Source organism: Micropterus salmoides, unplaced genomic scaffold, assembly GCF_014851395.1.
Source record: "Micropterus salmoides isolate LMB-PRFRI ecotype aquatic unplaced genomic scaffold, ASM1485139v1 Ms_hic_scaffold_2, whole genome shotgun sequence".
Classification (NCBI taxonomy): domain Eukaryota; kingdom Metazoa; phylum Chordata; class Actinopteri; order Centrarchiformes; family Centrarchidae; genus Micropterus; species Micropterus salmoides.
The window spans coordinates 13189505-13205467 of NW_024041150.1; the positions used below are offsets into that span (position 1 = coordinate 13189505).

Here is a 15963-nt window from a genome sequence, read left to right on the forward strand (position 1 = left end):
TTTCATTTCCTTACAATGTTGATTACACACATAGTTTGCCAAATATTTTTTGAAAGTTGCTTAGTAGTTAAAACGGGTGACTATAGTAATTCCATAAGTCATACGTCATTCTCCAAGCTTGCGCAGGCGCACCGTCATGCCTCGTTAAAAAGCTGTAACGCCTCGTTAATCCAGAGCATCAAACCGATAAACATTGTTGTGAGCTAGCTAACCAATTTATCATTTAATTTACTTAGAACGTATGTCTCTCTGGGTCTGATTGTTGGTTTGTCTTTCTAGTTTAGTTAACGTTAGCTAAGTTAACTAAGTTGTAGTTAGCCAGGTGTAGTTAGGCATAGTTATTGCAGAAAGTTAGCTAACAGAGGGTCTTCAATTTATTTTTTAGTTAGTTTCCTAGAGCTAAAAGAAAACTAGTTTCTTCAACTTTCAATCAGGAGCCAAAATCAGCCTTTAAACTTCAAAGAAATAATGATTTGATGTTTATCGTGATAATCATCGATATCGAATGATTAGAAATTTTTATCGTGATAACATTTTTGGCCATATAGCTCAGCCCTACTTGTAATTGTACTTATATTTATCAGGTGGACATAGACGTGACTCGAAATGAATGCTAATTTTGCTCTGTGTCTGCCGGATGTGTAAATTCTTTGCCAACATAACTTGTGACGTAACGTCAGAGTTGTGTTTCTTGTTTAATAACTCCCAAGTGGACAAAAATATTAATTGATGCAGCTTCAACATCCCAGCCTATCCCAGCAGGAACACTGTAATGCCAAGGTCAGCAGTCTATCACAGGGCTAACACACGCCCCACTGATACTAACTAACTGAAATAACAGTTTCTGTTATTACAGTTAGTTTGTCAGTGCCTTCCAAAAAGCATGACTCTTCTGCCATTACTCTGGGTAAGGTCTGGTTAAGTTTACCTAGGGCTGGGCGATATGGCCAAAAATGTTATCACGATTCAACATATCATATAATTCGATCACGATAATTATCAGGATAAATGTCAAATTATTTTTTATTTCAAGTATCAAGGCTGATTTTTGCTCCTGAGTGAAAGTTGAAGAAACCTGATGGTTAATTGTGGTTTAAACTTGATGAAAATGTTATCACGCTAATTATCATTATTGTTTAATTGCTCAGCCCTAGTTCAGGCGAATAAAAGTACTTGGTTAGGGTGCGAGATAGATTGTGGTCATAGGTAAAATGAACCGGTGTTAACTGGTTGGAGGCAGTGTTTAACCACTCTTACTAATATAATGCAACTTTTGCGGTCATTGTCTGGATGTAAGAAAAATATAAACCTTACTTTGTCTGACAGACTCAACACTGTCACAAATGTTAGTTGGCCAAAGCATTAGAAGGAGGCACCTAATGTACGATATTTGCATCCATTTTGTGGCCACCAATGCATTCAGTTTCATTATACTGTACATGACACGTATTACGTCTGTATAAATAGAAAATTAACAAAAAGTTATTTGTCATATACTAAAGTACTAAAGTAAAGTTACTACTGAGCACCACACACACACATAGCCTGCAGGGTGAGGTCAGTTACTGGACCATTATGGTGATTATGCTTTAACAGCCTCAGCCATTCTGTGGTTCTCCTTGAACTGGTGGAACTGAAAGGTGAGCCGGGACATTATTCTTTCTCTCCACACTGTTCCCTCCCTCGGTCTCATGTTTCTTTCTGAAAAAGTGTAGTCCTGAAGAAAAAAAAGAAAAACACAGCATTGGTTAGCGTCGCTCTGACCCCCCACCCCCCTTCCTTCTCCCTTCTCCCTTCTCCCCTGTTGGCAGATGGGATATTGAACTAAGTCTCAGCCAGGCTCTTGCCCCTGGGGATGGGAGAATCAGCAGCTTATGGTAATGGTGTGTAATTAGGAAAAACAGCCTTACTCTCTTTTATTGTTTCGTCCCTTCTCTCCTGAATGTGACAAAGTGAAACTAAAGCTGGTTAAGACCAAGCTGAAGGTTTGAGGTTACAGCATTAGAATTCATCCTGGTAAACCAAACTCTCGCAACAGTGCAGGAGTTTTACAGAAGCAGCATCATTTGCATTTACACACTTTTGTCCAGAGTAACATCCAGATAGTACAAAACAATACTAATGTTCAATGTGCAGATCACAGGTCACAATATTCAACAGTTATCCCATTGCACTTTTAGAGCAGGTCTAGAGCATACTCTTTGTAATATTATTTACAGAGACACAGCAATTCCCACCATGAGCAGCTAAAAGCCAGTTTTTAAGATTTAAGATAGTTGCTCATGAGACACTGGACACAGCCTGTAACAAAGTGAACCGTGTATTTTTCACTGTTAATAGTTTACGTAAGAAAAGGATATAATTACATAAGCATAATAAAGTCACAATTTTTAATGCAATAGTTTGACCCGCGATAAAGTGATAAATCCATAATCCAGGCAGGGAATTGCCTTATTTCCGATGGTCTTTAAATGCAGCATAAATATCCATGCAGGCAGTTTGTGGGAGAGAGAGAAGAAGAAGAGGGGAGGAGAAGGAGAACGGGGAAAGGAAGGAGGGGCAGTAAAAAAAAAAAAAAAAAAAAAAAGACCCGGAGAAGAAGTTTGAAAGGAAAAGAGAGACGTTTCAGTGGCCGGTTCGGTGTAAAAGGCAAGTGGAGCCACAAACGGCCTGAAGTCTCCGAGTGGAGTGTGCTGCTGCCGGGGAGCCGCTGGGCACGCGCCTGCTCCTGAGTGTCGTTGGTCGGATTAGATGAGTTTGACTTCACGATGAGGAGCGACCCTGTTCTGTTCACTTCCAGCAGGGGTGAGTGGCCCGACCTGGGGCTTTTTTCTTGACCACTCACAGGACATTCCCGTAGGAGAAAAAGCGCCGCGGCAGTTTGCAGTGACTTTATTATTTATCTCACATAGCATCTCCTTAATGGCCATAACACACACCATGAGCTGCTAGCATGTTCGCAGTGACCCTTTGTGCCTCTTTAGCTAGTCGATACGGGGTTTGGTTTGGTAACGTTATTCCTGGAAGTTAACTGTTAAGTCATTCATAATGCCGCTGTGTTCCGTGGCATATTGTACCTGAAGATGTATTATTCCATATTCTGTAACATTTACGCGTATAGTCTTATTCAGAGTAATAATGAGAATGTCACACTAAGTTATAAAACTGCCCCATTTTATTGGACGCTTTTGTATTTGATCTGTGTTGCTCTAAGCACGCACGTACGCACGCACACCCACCCCGCGCCGAAAACATCGCATTAGATCCACGTGACTCCTAGATGAATTTTGTGTTTATAGAACACATTGTCACTTTTAATTCAAGAAGTCAGAGGTGTGAGTTTGAGTTGAGCGGTGTTTCTAAAAGGCAGGGTGGTTTCTCTGACAGCGGGAGGAGACGCTCTTTCCCCCTGTTCCCCCTACGGTTTTGGACTGTAATCAATCGATAGCAGTGTTTTCCCACAGGACTTTAAGAGACTATGGTGGGTGGGCCATAAACCCCCTTAAAGTTTTGTACAATTTAAAGTTAAATACATTAATTTGTTTCAAAATTAAGAGGCTATCTATGAAGAACTTGGTACGCTTGTAAACAATATTGTGCTTTAATAAATTATTTGGTCATAAACTCATTTTATTGCTATAAATGGTGATGAAACAGCAACAAAAGTCAACAAATTTATTTAATGTTTTCCCAAAAACCCTGAATCAAAGAACAGTAGACAGAATAAGTAAAAAAAAATTTTTACTTTCATTGGACACATATTATATGTTTTATACTTTCTGTGAATATAATCCAGTTAATCTTATTTCCATGCTGTATAGAAACCTTATTTTGAAAACCGGGCGTTGTGGGTATCCATCGCCAACCGCTTATCCTGTGTACAGGGTCGCAGGGGAGCTGGAGCCTATCCCAGCTGACATTGGGCAAACCCTGGACAGGTCGCCAGCCCATTGGGGGCCACACATAGACAGACAACCGCTCACACTCACAGTCACACCTAAGGACAATTTAGAGACGTTGTGTGTATCTTCATGCTAAATTCATTAAGTCCAACCAGAGTCCGAACTTGATAAATAATGTTGTATGTGGTTCTCATATCGCGTAAAATGAAGACGTCACAGCCTCTCTTCAGGTCAGACTCTCAACACTTGTCTTTGTAAAGAGACAAACTGACAGGAAAAAGTCGCTAACCTGCCTGTCAGCTCTCTCTGGTCCGTTACAGTGGATTTACCATGAAGGCTTTAATACGTGTGCACTCCAAATGTAGGCGCGGCTTGCTTAATCACCTTCTCACAAACGAGTGACAGAAACAGACCGTTAACGTTACCATAGTTACCTCAAAAGAAAAGTGGTTGTCTCGAGTCGGAGGCCAAAGTGTCTGAGCGTGCGAGCCTACAGTAGTGCGGAGCAGCACCCACAAAACACAACGTTAGAGGACTGTAATATATCATGAGATGTAAAAATATTTTTCGGTTCATTTTGAAACTATGGCGGAGCAAATTAGACTATGGCCGCCATGGTCTTGTTAATTAATGGGAAACACTGGATAGTCTATGTAGTTAGTATGCCCTCACGCCAAACTCCATTCAATCATCTGGTAATTTAATGCTTTATGCAAAAATGCATGCCCCATGAATATGAAATAAGACATTTTGGGACTTTAAAACTTCAAGCTATGCATTCAGTCTGAGGACATCTTTTGTTAGATGGTACTCAAGACAGATTTCAGTAGCGTATTTTTACAGAATGGACGGTACATACAATAGAGCAAGGTTCCTCTTTACCTTCACTGACCCCTGATGTGAAAACTCATCTTTTTTCTGACATGCTTCCTTATGACTTATTGTGCAGCAGCCGATCTTTAAAAGCATGTAGCTGGTTCTAACATTAGCTTTTTTGGCATTCTTTTAACATTTCATCTTTCTGACATAGCACACTGTTATGTAAGTCAATTCCTTGTTTTCTAGCATTGTGACACTGAAAACAAGTCTGGTTTTCATTACCTCATCGTTGCTAGACAACAGATCCAGATACATCAACAACACATGTTATCTTGCATGCTTCACTGAAACTTAAAATAATGGATCAGTAGGGTTCTTAAACTTACTGTAAATAATGCTAAGGAACTCTTAACTGCTGACCTGTGGGGTATAAACATGGGGATTCTGTCCTTGTCTCGATATGGCCTAGGTTTGAACGAGTCTTTTCTTTTCCTTCACCAGTTCACAGCTTTATTAATAAAAGTTATTAGCATTGCTTTTCCTCCACTTAGTTTATTTTATCAGATTTCCAAGCTCAACTACCAGTGCCCAGTCAGATTTATAGTCCAGCTCCACACCGCAGCCAGAGGGATCCTAACACCATCCTGGAATGAAAACACAAATGCTCCATATCTCTAATGTCTCCTGCTTGTAGCAATGAATGGAGTCCTACAATAACAGGACCTCTGCTAGCAGCTGCAGGGTATCAGGTAGCCCGGCGGTGCGTCTCTGCCCGGCATTTGGTGAGGTTCTGACAGACATCCATTGTGTAGAGGGTTGTAATCACATCTAAGCGGCACACGAGAATGTAGCAGATGATGTTTTAGTTTTGGTTTTGGACGAGAGTTTAACCAATACGATTTTGGTTAATATGCAGGTATGTAATAGATGGTGAACCCACATAGTTTACCCAGTTTCCCAACTCTTTTGGTTGGCAGATTTTCCTGGAGGAATACATTTTCAGGCGAAAACCATTAGCCAATTCTTTACCAGTGGTAGTTAGCCTTGTAACGACTAAGGCCTTGAAGTTGTAGTGTTAGGCAGCATTGCACTCAAAATTTGAATCATACCTGAAAGTGGCACAGGGAAATTCAGTGGCACATTCTCCCAAAATATGTGATGCTAGGAGCCTGGTGACTTTGTTACTAGTTGTGGGTATAACGCCACCAAAATGGCTCCCAAGGCTCCCAAACGATCATGAGAAGTTTGCTTTCCGTTAAAGTGAAGTAGTTGCTCCCTAAACCTTTACTGTTATAAATATTGTGTTTGAGCCCTATGAAGGCCACTTGATGTAGTGTTCACCGGGACCGGACCCTGAGTTCCTTTTCTCTCCATGTTGATTGGAGCTGATGATGGTTAACACAGCAGGCTATCTTGGCGAGTCAAGGGTCCCTTTCAGCAAGTCCTCGCTCAATAGCTCTCCCACTTACAGGGTGCCATGCTTTGGGGGCAAAACTGCACAAGTGTTTAAGTGTTTATTACCATTTATTATTGCAGCTTTCCTCACGGAAACCCTGCGTCGACGAGCAATTAATTGGAGTTTGTGTGATGTGGGCGCAACGGTTACATGGTGTCACCGTTTTGGCCCATTTGGTTCTGCTTTCCCTCTCCGCCGCCGTTCGGAAAGCCCGTTCTCCCCAATGATGATTGAAGTTTAAAAGCTTTCAGACGTGTGAGCCCCTCCATTTTGATGGTGGTGTTGGTGGGGTGGTGGGTGTGGAGAGGAGAAATGAGTTTGTAATCTCTCCCTCTTTCCCTCCAAAGCCGGCCTGTCAGTAAACTGGCATGCGGGAACAGAGACTTTAAACTCGGGACGACTAATCATAGCCCTCCCGGCCTTGCCCCTGTGTCAATATCCATCTGGAAAAACATGGGGAGAAGGATTGGGATCTCGAGCCAAGCTTGAGCACTATTCAAGAGACCCTGCTGCATGCCAAATAGCACAGTTTCATATGGCTTTAACACAACTGGCAACCAGCCTTCTGATTTAACATCATCAACCAAGCATTTACCTTTGGACTCCTGCCTTAAAATGTAGAACTAACAGTTGAAATAGACCTATTTAGTCTTGGCATTGATGATTACCCTGGTAATTTGGGTCCATTAAGAGAGGATCATTTCTGGTGAGCCTCACCAGGCGTCTTTAATAGGCTTAGAGCTGTAATAGGATGAGCCTGTTAGCTTGTTAGGCTGCCTGTCTGCCTGTCTGTCTTGGACAAGGCTTTTAGGATTACAAGACCAAAGCTGCGTTAGTGGCTTGCCATGATGGGGTGGGCTGGGGTGTAGCTAATGTAACTGGGTTGATGTAGAGGATGCGGGGGGTTCCCACAGCAAGAGGTCTGTCAGAAGAAGGGAGGTCCTCCTGTAGAGACAACAACAACAAAGGAAGGGCTGAGGAGAAGGTTTGGATAAGTGGACCCTCCTGTGAGCACATACTATGTTTGCACGTGTAATTCCCATGTGTTGACGTGAATCTGCGTGTTATGTGGCGTACTGACTTGTATTTGGATCTGCCTGTCTGGCCACTGTCATTTAGCCACACATGCTTACACTCACACAGACGCCCATATGGGTGTGTCTGGTGCTGGGGGTTGGGGGCATGGCGGTCTGGTACCGTGGGCGGGACACAATGCGGGTTAATGGATGACAAGGCTTGGAGCTGTCAGTCACAGTCAAGACTCTTTGGGCATCTAAAGATAAGATGCTGCTGGCATAAAACCAGATGACAGTGTTGAGCCAGCTCCACTGTGACCTCCTAGAATAACCCCTTTCCCCCAACTGACTAATCTATTATTGACTAAAAGTGCTTCTCAGATGGTAAAGAATAATCAAATAAAATCTAAGTGCTGCTGAACACATTTAAATTGGAGATGCACCGTTCTGACTTAATATCTTCCCATTCCTCCCGATACCTCAACTTGGGGTTCCCGGAGAAACCTAGTCCTGATCCAAATCCAGTCCCAAGTGTAAAATCAGTATACCACACTGCGTGGAACTCACTGGGATCATTTTTATGTATGCTAGCATGAGTGGGCAGTCTGTGATCATTCCAGAGCCCTGCATACTGTATATCTGGACTGAGTTCTTGCATCAGTGGATAAATGATCCCATGATGGCTTAGTGGATTTGCAACGTTCATAACCTCACAAATGAAAAGGTTCTGTACAATGTGACACTCATTTCTCACACCCAGCCTGCTACCATTCCCAGTCCAATCAAGGAAACCACATGTCCTCTATTCCCTCCAAAAGATACAATCCCAAAGCTGGAGCTTCTAAACACTTCTCTTCCTCCCTTTACTCCATCTCTATTTGCTTGGCCTGTGGTTTTTTAGCAGAGCACCCTCTCATCATCTTTTTGAAGAGATACCAAAGGGAGCATCATCATCGCTCTCCCTAAACACTATCCCGTTTGTATCCTGCTGTTGGACAAGTCTTCTGTCTCCCACCCTATTTCCTTGTCTTTTCTCATATCTTCTGTAAACCTCCATCAGCACTGTGTTATCCCTCCATCTACCCCCCCACCCCCCTCGCCCCGCCTTCAGATCAGGGTTTTGCAGATGTGTATTTGCGGTGAGGGAAACATCTGCTCGTACGGTAAACCACCTGTACTGTTCGATAGCAATCAGCCTTTGCTCTGTGATGTTGGCTTGGCATGTCCAATGGAACGAAGAAAACACACAAACCTCATAATTACAGAGCTGAGAAACGGGGAGAGAGCGAGACAGCTTGTCTTTCATCATAAACTAATGCAGAATCGCCTGTCCTCTGATCTGTTCGTAACTCTCCCTCTCTCTTGGTGTACATCCAAGTCGAGGCTTTACAAACCCTTTCTGAAACATTTCTGACTGGTATTAGTGCTTTCACAGCTTTTCACCAGCAGTGCACATCAAATGGCTTTTTTTCCCTTATAGGAACAGAAGAAAAGACAGTGTGAGGGGAAAAAAGTGCATTAGATTCATGAATGCAATTGAGGGGCAGTTCTCTTAATGAATACCTTATTTTACATTCACCTGTCAAGTCCTTTTTTAAAATGTTCCATCAGGTGAAAGTTATGAAATTTCATCTATCTGCCAACTTTTTCCAGGTAGAGTTCAACCACACATGGGGAGACTAAACAGTGTTTTCATGCGAGTTGTCTGACTTTAAAGTCAGAATTATTGCTTTAATCTCAGAAATGACTTAATTCGTCAATTATTGTTATATGAACTGTTCTGAATGGGCAGCATAATGTTTGTTAGTTTAGTTTAGTTAGATTAAAATTTCAAAACCAAGGATATTCAGTGGAGAAAACAGTTACAAAATAACGTCCACTTAGCTGCTCTGGAGCTTTCAATCAGATCATACCATGATCTTCATCAGCGGATGCATTGGTCATGGAATCGCACAGAAAGGACTCCACGCCTGTGTTGGTTTCGAAGCTGAGGTTTAAACTTTAATCTTTACTTTGGAAACAGCAGTTGAAAAAGTTCCGTTTAGTAGCTTTTCTGGAGCTTTTACATATCACATCACATGATCTTCATCAGCAAAGATATTCAATATATGATCAGATAAAATCCTGACATTTCAGCAGCTGGAACTAGTGAATATGTTGCTGAAACAATTCATTGATTTCCAATGAACTGATTTTTCCCACAGTAAATTTTCAGTAAGTAGTGACTGTGACTGTTGGGTGTTTTTCAGATGATATTCATTAGCCGTGAAATACTACTGTGTGTGAGAGCTCACCTGATAAACCTGTGTGTGTGTGTGTGTGTGTGTGTGTGTGTGTGTGTGTGTGTGTGTGTGTGTGTGTGTGTGTGTGTGTGTGCTTATGTAATCATGGGTCTGCTGTATTGTGGTGGCTGGAGGCAGTAACCATGACGATGCCAGACCATAAACCAACCGTAATTAACAAAAGCCACCATCTTACTGTAACACTTAAACCACACAGTGCAATTAAGTTTCCCAGAAGCACAGAAAGTGCTCACCGAAGATGATTGGGTGGTTGGCTCATTAAACGGTTTGGGCTTGTCATGCATCTGCTGGTGGCTACGTCAGCAGTGGGTTGCCGCTGGGGGCAGCCGTCACCTGCAACAGAAACAGTGCAAATGGAAAAGCTGTTGGTAGCTGGATATCCTAATGTTAATGTCACACGCCATGTGCTGATCCGTCTTTAGATGTGGCTGTCAACATATTCTGTAGTTTTATATACAAATTGTGTCCTGTCAATGTAATCCAAAGTTAACCACCTGAACAGGACATTTAGTCAAGTACTGAATTGTGTTTGTAGCAACCAGACTGATTTGGAAAGCTGGAAGATGCACGGATTCCAGCAGTATCAACACAGTCCCTGTATGTTCCAGTTGTGACACTTGAGAAAATGGGTTTCGATCCAGCTCTAGGGATGACAGCCCTAAAATAGAGTGATTTGCCTCAGTGTCTTGTGTGGCGATGTTGAAACAAGCAGAGCTGCGTGGAAAAAAAGGTGACATTTTCTCACCATGCTGCCAGAAAAAACATTTCTAATAAGAATAAGGGCTTTGACTCAAGTTCACTTGAGTTTGTAGTCTTGGCCAAGACTCTGAGACTTGCATGATGTATGTAAACCCTCACTTATCTAAGAGCCCATGATGATTGGCAGGAGTCGCATGGCTTCATGACGACGATGGTTTGTAATTAGCAGGAAACATTTTCTCAAGGGAAAAACCAATGTGTCGGATTTACTTTAATGACGCACAGTCTTGGTGATGATGTTTGCCATAATCGAGCAGCCCTGTGTGGAGGCAGGCCCTGACCTGAAAACTTGTCAAATACCCAGACTAAACACATCCCCAAAGTGATACGCTGTTGGTAACAAGAAATAGACACCTGAAACATACACACACACACACACACAGCATCTTTCAGTGTGCCGTCAATCACAACAGCTGTATTCTGGGAAGAGGGCAGAAAAGCCTCCTCCCTCTAATCTGGCTAAGCATTTTTGCACCGACAACAACAACAGAGCCTCAGGGTCTCAAGTTGTCTCCAAGACCCAAACATGACCCCGTTGCCTGCCTCGCATAAACACACACACACACACACACCTCACCCAGGAAAAGCCCCTTTGTCCTGAGCTCCAGGCAGTGTGAATACCTCACAGTGAAAACATCCCTCTGCCATATCTAGGTGTTTCTGTGGTTTTGTACTTATCTACTTAACTATCATTTTTCAGGCAAACCTAGTGTTGACACAGCAAATGTGAAAACGGGCTAATTGCAATGCCTAGAATACAATAGAAAGTGTAAGTGCGACATGTGTTTGCAAATATCAGGCAAGTGACCAAAATGTGTTTTGTGTTGGAAAAATGGATTTGCTCTGTCAAAAGTTTGCAACAGATGCATGTTCATGTTCCTGCTCAATGGCACTGAAGTGAAGGATGACAAAGTGAAGGAAAGCATGAAAAAAATGGAGGTGAGGGGCGAACTGACTGAAAGAAGACAAAGGGCGAGAGACAGGAGGGAGTTTCTGCAGAAAGGGCGTGGGTGGGTTTGTTTGCACGACGAAGTACTTCTCTGCTCGCCCTCAGGCTTGTTTGAGGGTGGTCCTTCTCACCGTCTTTGGTGATCTAGAGAGCTTGCTTTAGGTTTTAATGACACATGCACACGCAGGGTTAGTGTTCTGACCACCCCAGTGGAGGCTGTGTATTGCACAGGATGCACAAAGCTCTGTGAAGCAGTAAATGGAGCAGTAAAGAGCACTTGGCTGCTCTTGCTGGAATAGAAAACCAGGCAAGGTGAAAGTGATCCAGCGTGTGTGAGGGAGCAGCTTTGCAGTGGGGATGTTAGTGTTCCTCCCCTTTGTTCTTCTTGACATTATCACTGACACTTTGGTTTAAAGATGCTTCCACAGCCTCTCGGACGTGACGCTGTGAGAGCTCTTATCGTTGTTGCTGTTAGCAGCAGTAGTGATTGCTGAATGTAGATTACACAGTGATCCTTTAAAGGAGCGGATTATTCTTTGTTTTTGGCCATCATTCCTAGAACTCTGAGTAACTAGAGTTTGGCAGCATGCCTGCACCAGGAAACGATATACATTAGCCAGTGGTCAGGGGGTTTTCTCTGCAGTTTATACCATGGTTGCTACTACTTTAATATCTCTGAGTGTATGATGTATGACATGTTGCAAATCAATGCACAGTACAGCTTTATGGCAAAACTATTCTTTTTTTGTTAGGATTCTTGCATCCACATGACAGTGTTTCTTTATTTAATATTCATTTTGCTTCATTCATTACATTACAGGCCTGTCTGCTCATTTTATCCATAAACAGTTTCTCAGTTGACTTTATAGCCATACAGTACGTTGTTACAGGGCTGCAGGTAACAGTTCTTTTTTTTATTCATTGTTTAGTCTATGGAATGTCAAAAACCACCCATGAACACTTGCGGTGTTTTAAGAGGGGACGCGCCACTCAATACAGCTCTATAGGGAAAGCCTGTTATCCCGCCTCTCCCGCTAGCAAGTCAAATGTCTGCTTTTAACAGCCGGGGCGAAAAACATATTAAGCCAGTCGTGTGGTTCCACTGACGTAAGGGTCTACTATGCATGTGTGGTAGAAGTATAACCTGTGGGGAAGAACACTTTTTAAACCTTATTTTGAGGCAAAGTCATCAAACCTTTTCAGCGTTTTTAGCAGATTTGATCAGTTATGGCTCTCTCCCCATTCATTCAGATAGACACCTGGTCTTATTAGTCCGAAATAACTGCTCAGAGGCGTTACCAAGATGGCTGCCGAGTGGCAGGATTTGCTTATAAGGACTTTGCCTCACTTTGAAAAGCTAAAACTAGCAGATGTTTGGTATTTTTGCCTTGAAAAATGTATTGATTGATAATCAGTATAGTTGCAGATTAATTTTCTTTTATCCACATTGCTTTCTCCTAATTGTTAATCTTGTCATCACCAGGTTAATTATTGAGATTTGGGAACGTGGTGAGATTTCTGAAAAGAGGTCAGGTGGGAAGAAACACAGATTAGGTTAGCCAAACGGAGAACTGGACAGGCAGGCATACACAGACAGCATAGAGAATCCGGTCAATTTTCAAAAGAAAACACCTTGTCCAGACTCCCGATCGTAAATCAAAAATAACCTCAGTTAAAACAGAAATCATTTTCATCACACTACATGGCCTACAAAATCTAAACAAGTCAGCAAAATCAGACGCTCAAACAAACAAAACCAAGTAGCAGAGAGCAGTTGCCGGTAGGCCTAGTACAACCACAAAAAGGACCAATTAATAACAAGCCAACAACATGCTCTGCTCCTGAAATGCTTTCAGTGGAAGTTGACGCCGGGCTGAAGACTGAACAAAACCGTGGTGCAACAGTAACGGGATGCAGTCCGACTCGTGCACACTAGGGGTGGGAAGTGCTGGGTACCTCACAATACGATACATGGCTCACAATAACGATTATATCACAATACAGCAATTCTGCGATAATCGATATATCGCTAGACAATCCTAAAATGATACATCACGATATCTGTCTATGAATAAAAAAATCCTGTGAAAAAGTTCTCTATTTATTTGCTGCAAATTTGCCGAAACAGCACAATTCTGCAGCGCACGCTTTTCAGTCTGTAAATGAAAACTACAGAACTACAGAGCAACTATGAAAAATCATTACAAAAAACATTTCTTTATAAAATGAAAATTCACCGAATTTACTGATTTATTTATTTTTGTTGTGAAAATAGAAATTGCTGTGTACCAAACTAACATGTACAGCACATTATATTGATAATTGTTGAGACAGAGCATTGTGCTGACTTTCTCCACCTGATAGCTGTATTTTTAGGCCACTGGGAATTTTGGGTTTGAGTTTTGACCCTTTGGGGTTGCGGTAGCTAGTCAATGTGGAGTGCTTAAGCAGCAGAGTAGCAGATCAAGACAGTGAAGTTAGCAGCTCTTTTTTATTTCACAGAGCTTAGGAAACATTTGTACTTTCAGTATTTGCATAGTATGTCACTCAGGATGGTCAGCATGTGAAGTAAAATGTGTAGTTTATAGCGATGCTAATGTCTGTTAGCACGTTAATGGAGATTCCCATTATATGTTAGCATTGAGCTAACCATCAAAACTCTATTTTTCTTTTTTTATGTATTGATATGATGGGCTGGAATATCGATACAATATCATGGAAAAATGTATAACGATATATTGCTGTATCCATTTTTTTGCCCACCCGTAGTGGACACCCAGACATAGTCAACTGTAGATATAACGACCTCCCCTCTTCCTTTGAAGGCTTTCCACAGTTTGAAACCTGAAGGGATTTGTTCCCTTTCATTACTAGTACCTCAGCAAATACCTTCTTGTAAATATTGACTGTAAGATTTTGTTGCTGTGGAGTGATCATTTTCCTCAATTTGTTTCCAAATCTGCATTCTCTCTGTCTCCCTCCCTCTCTCTTTTCCTCCTCATGGTACTCTGATGCACTCCCTCCATACCTCCCTCTCCCTCTCTCCTGTAGGATAATCAGATTATGTGAGGAATGTGTGAAAGTGGCTGTGTATCCAGCCTCAGAGCTGTTGTCCAATACCCAATGAATTATGGTCACGCTGGAAACCTATAATAAATGTCTGGGAGAATTCATGGTCATAACACTGAGATCTGCATCTTCTCCGTCATGTGCCAGCTACCGGCAGTCTCACCTGTTGTTAATAGTGTGTGATAGGCAGAGTGATTTATGGGTAGATCAAGTATTCTGACATGTTTTGATGGAGATAAAAGAGGTTTGAAGAAACGAGAACATCTAGCTCCTGCACAAAAGACTTCTCAGTACATTCTAATCCCTAACCTGAGTCCAACATGTGGAGTGGGTGAAGGGCTGGTTAGTTTTTGACTGCTTGGGTCAAATCAGATCACCTCCTGTGCTTCTAGTCCAAATGTTGACTGAGCAGATGTAATAGGATTTGGAGAGAACATGAACATATCACGGCTGGCTTGGCAGGGGCTCAGGGCTTCTTCTTTGGGGAACTCTGCGGTCTATAAAGAATGCATATTATGGCTGCACAATTCACATAAACAAACAATAGGCGTCAGAGTTTTGATATGCATCATCTGTCGCTGGTGTCTATTGTCCAATTCTGTATTTCCATGTGTCTGACAGCTTGTGAGGTCGGCTGATGTACTCCCACCCAGGTCGGATGTTTGTGTGGTCAAGCAGCAGATATCGTGGCCTTGAAATCTTCATCGTGTTGTAATTTGTTGGAACGTTTTAGGGGGTTTTATAAATGTGCAGCAGTAACCTGCACTGCTGCAACTGTTGCAACACATTAAGGATTCATTTGAATTATTACTTGATTTTTTTGAATAATTGTTTGGACTATAAAATGAACTGCATCGAAACGTTTCAATCTATTTTTCAATCTGGTTTCTGAATCAAACCTATGTGGGGATGATATATTGGATCGCTTATCGCCGATTGAAGGGATAATCAGCAATTGGTTTTTCATGTGCCGATATTAAGGCGATTTTAATTGGTTATACAACCAAACCCCTCCAAATACTGAGCCTAACTACTATGGTACTTTGATGTACTGTTGACACAATGACCCGATCTAACACATATAGGAAGTTAGGACTGATTAATGACTCGTCCTAGTTTGTGTTCCTCTCCAGGTTTGATGAACTTAATCTCGTAGCACTCTTGTGCTCTTGTTTCTGGCTGTTAACACAGATTTCAGGGTTCAACATACATTTATTTGTCAGTCTACAACGCAGGGCTGCACAACAGCAACAGAACATATATTCACATTTTTAAATGATATGTATATTCATGGAATACCTGTAGTTACTTATAAAATCACTTGTAAATCACTTGTTTTGTTGCTCTTGTGAAATTTGTCATTCACCAAGCACTAACGAAGCAGTGGTATCGCTGATTATGGCAAACGACTCCATAGCTGAGTTTCCCTACCAGTCAGTCAGAACTGAAGAAGTCTCTCGGATGAGGGATGAAACATCTTCTAGCATCTTCAGCCAAGTCCAGTTGGCCTTGATTTTAACCTTCCTTGGGTCATTCACCAAAGTACTCTCCCATTTCTCTTGCACGTACTTAACACAGTCATTACGAGAAATGATCCCTGCTCATATTAAAAATCATAACTTCTAAATACCCTCGTATGCCTTAATACCGTGATACCGGCCAGGCCTAATTAAAATAAGCGTATCTCCAT

The 15963-nt window shown here is 42.0% G+C and overlaps 1 protein-coding gene across 4 annotated transcripts in view; it reads left to right on the forward strand.

Annotated features, from left to right (window-relative positions):
* The first annotated feature begins 2537 nt into the window (after nucleotides 1-2537).
* The window catches only part of afap1 (actin filament associated protein 1), a 55585-nt gene continuing 42159 nt past the window's right edge, over nucleotides 2538-15963 (forward strand). The window contains exon 1 of one of the 4 annotated variants that reach the window (XM_038730680.1): nucleotides 2538-2805. In XM_038730680.1, coding sequence (XP_038586608.1) covers nucleotides 2769-2805 — 37 coding nt within the window. In that variant the 5' untranslated portion in view covers nucleotides 2538-2768. The remainder of the gene's footprint in view (nucleotides 2806-15963) is intronic. The other 3 variants (XM_038730679.1, XM_038730682.1, XM_038730681.1) reach the window with 3 other exon arrangements.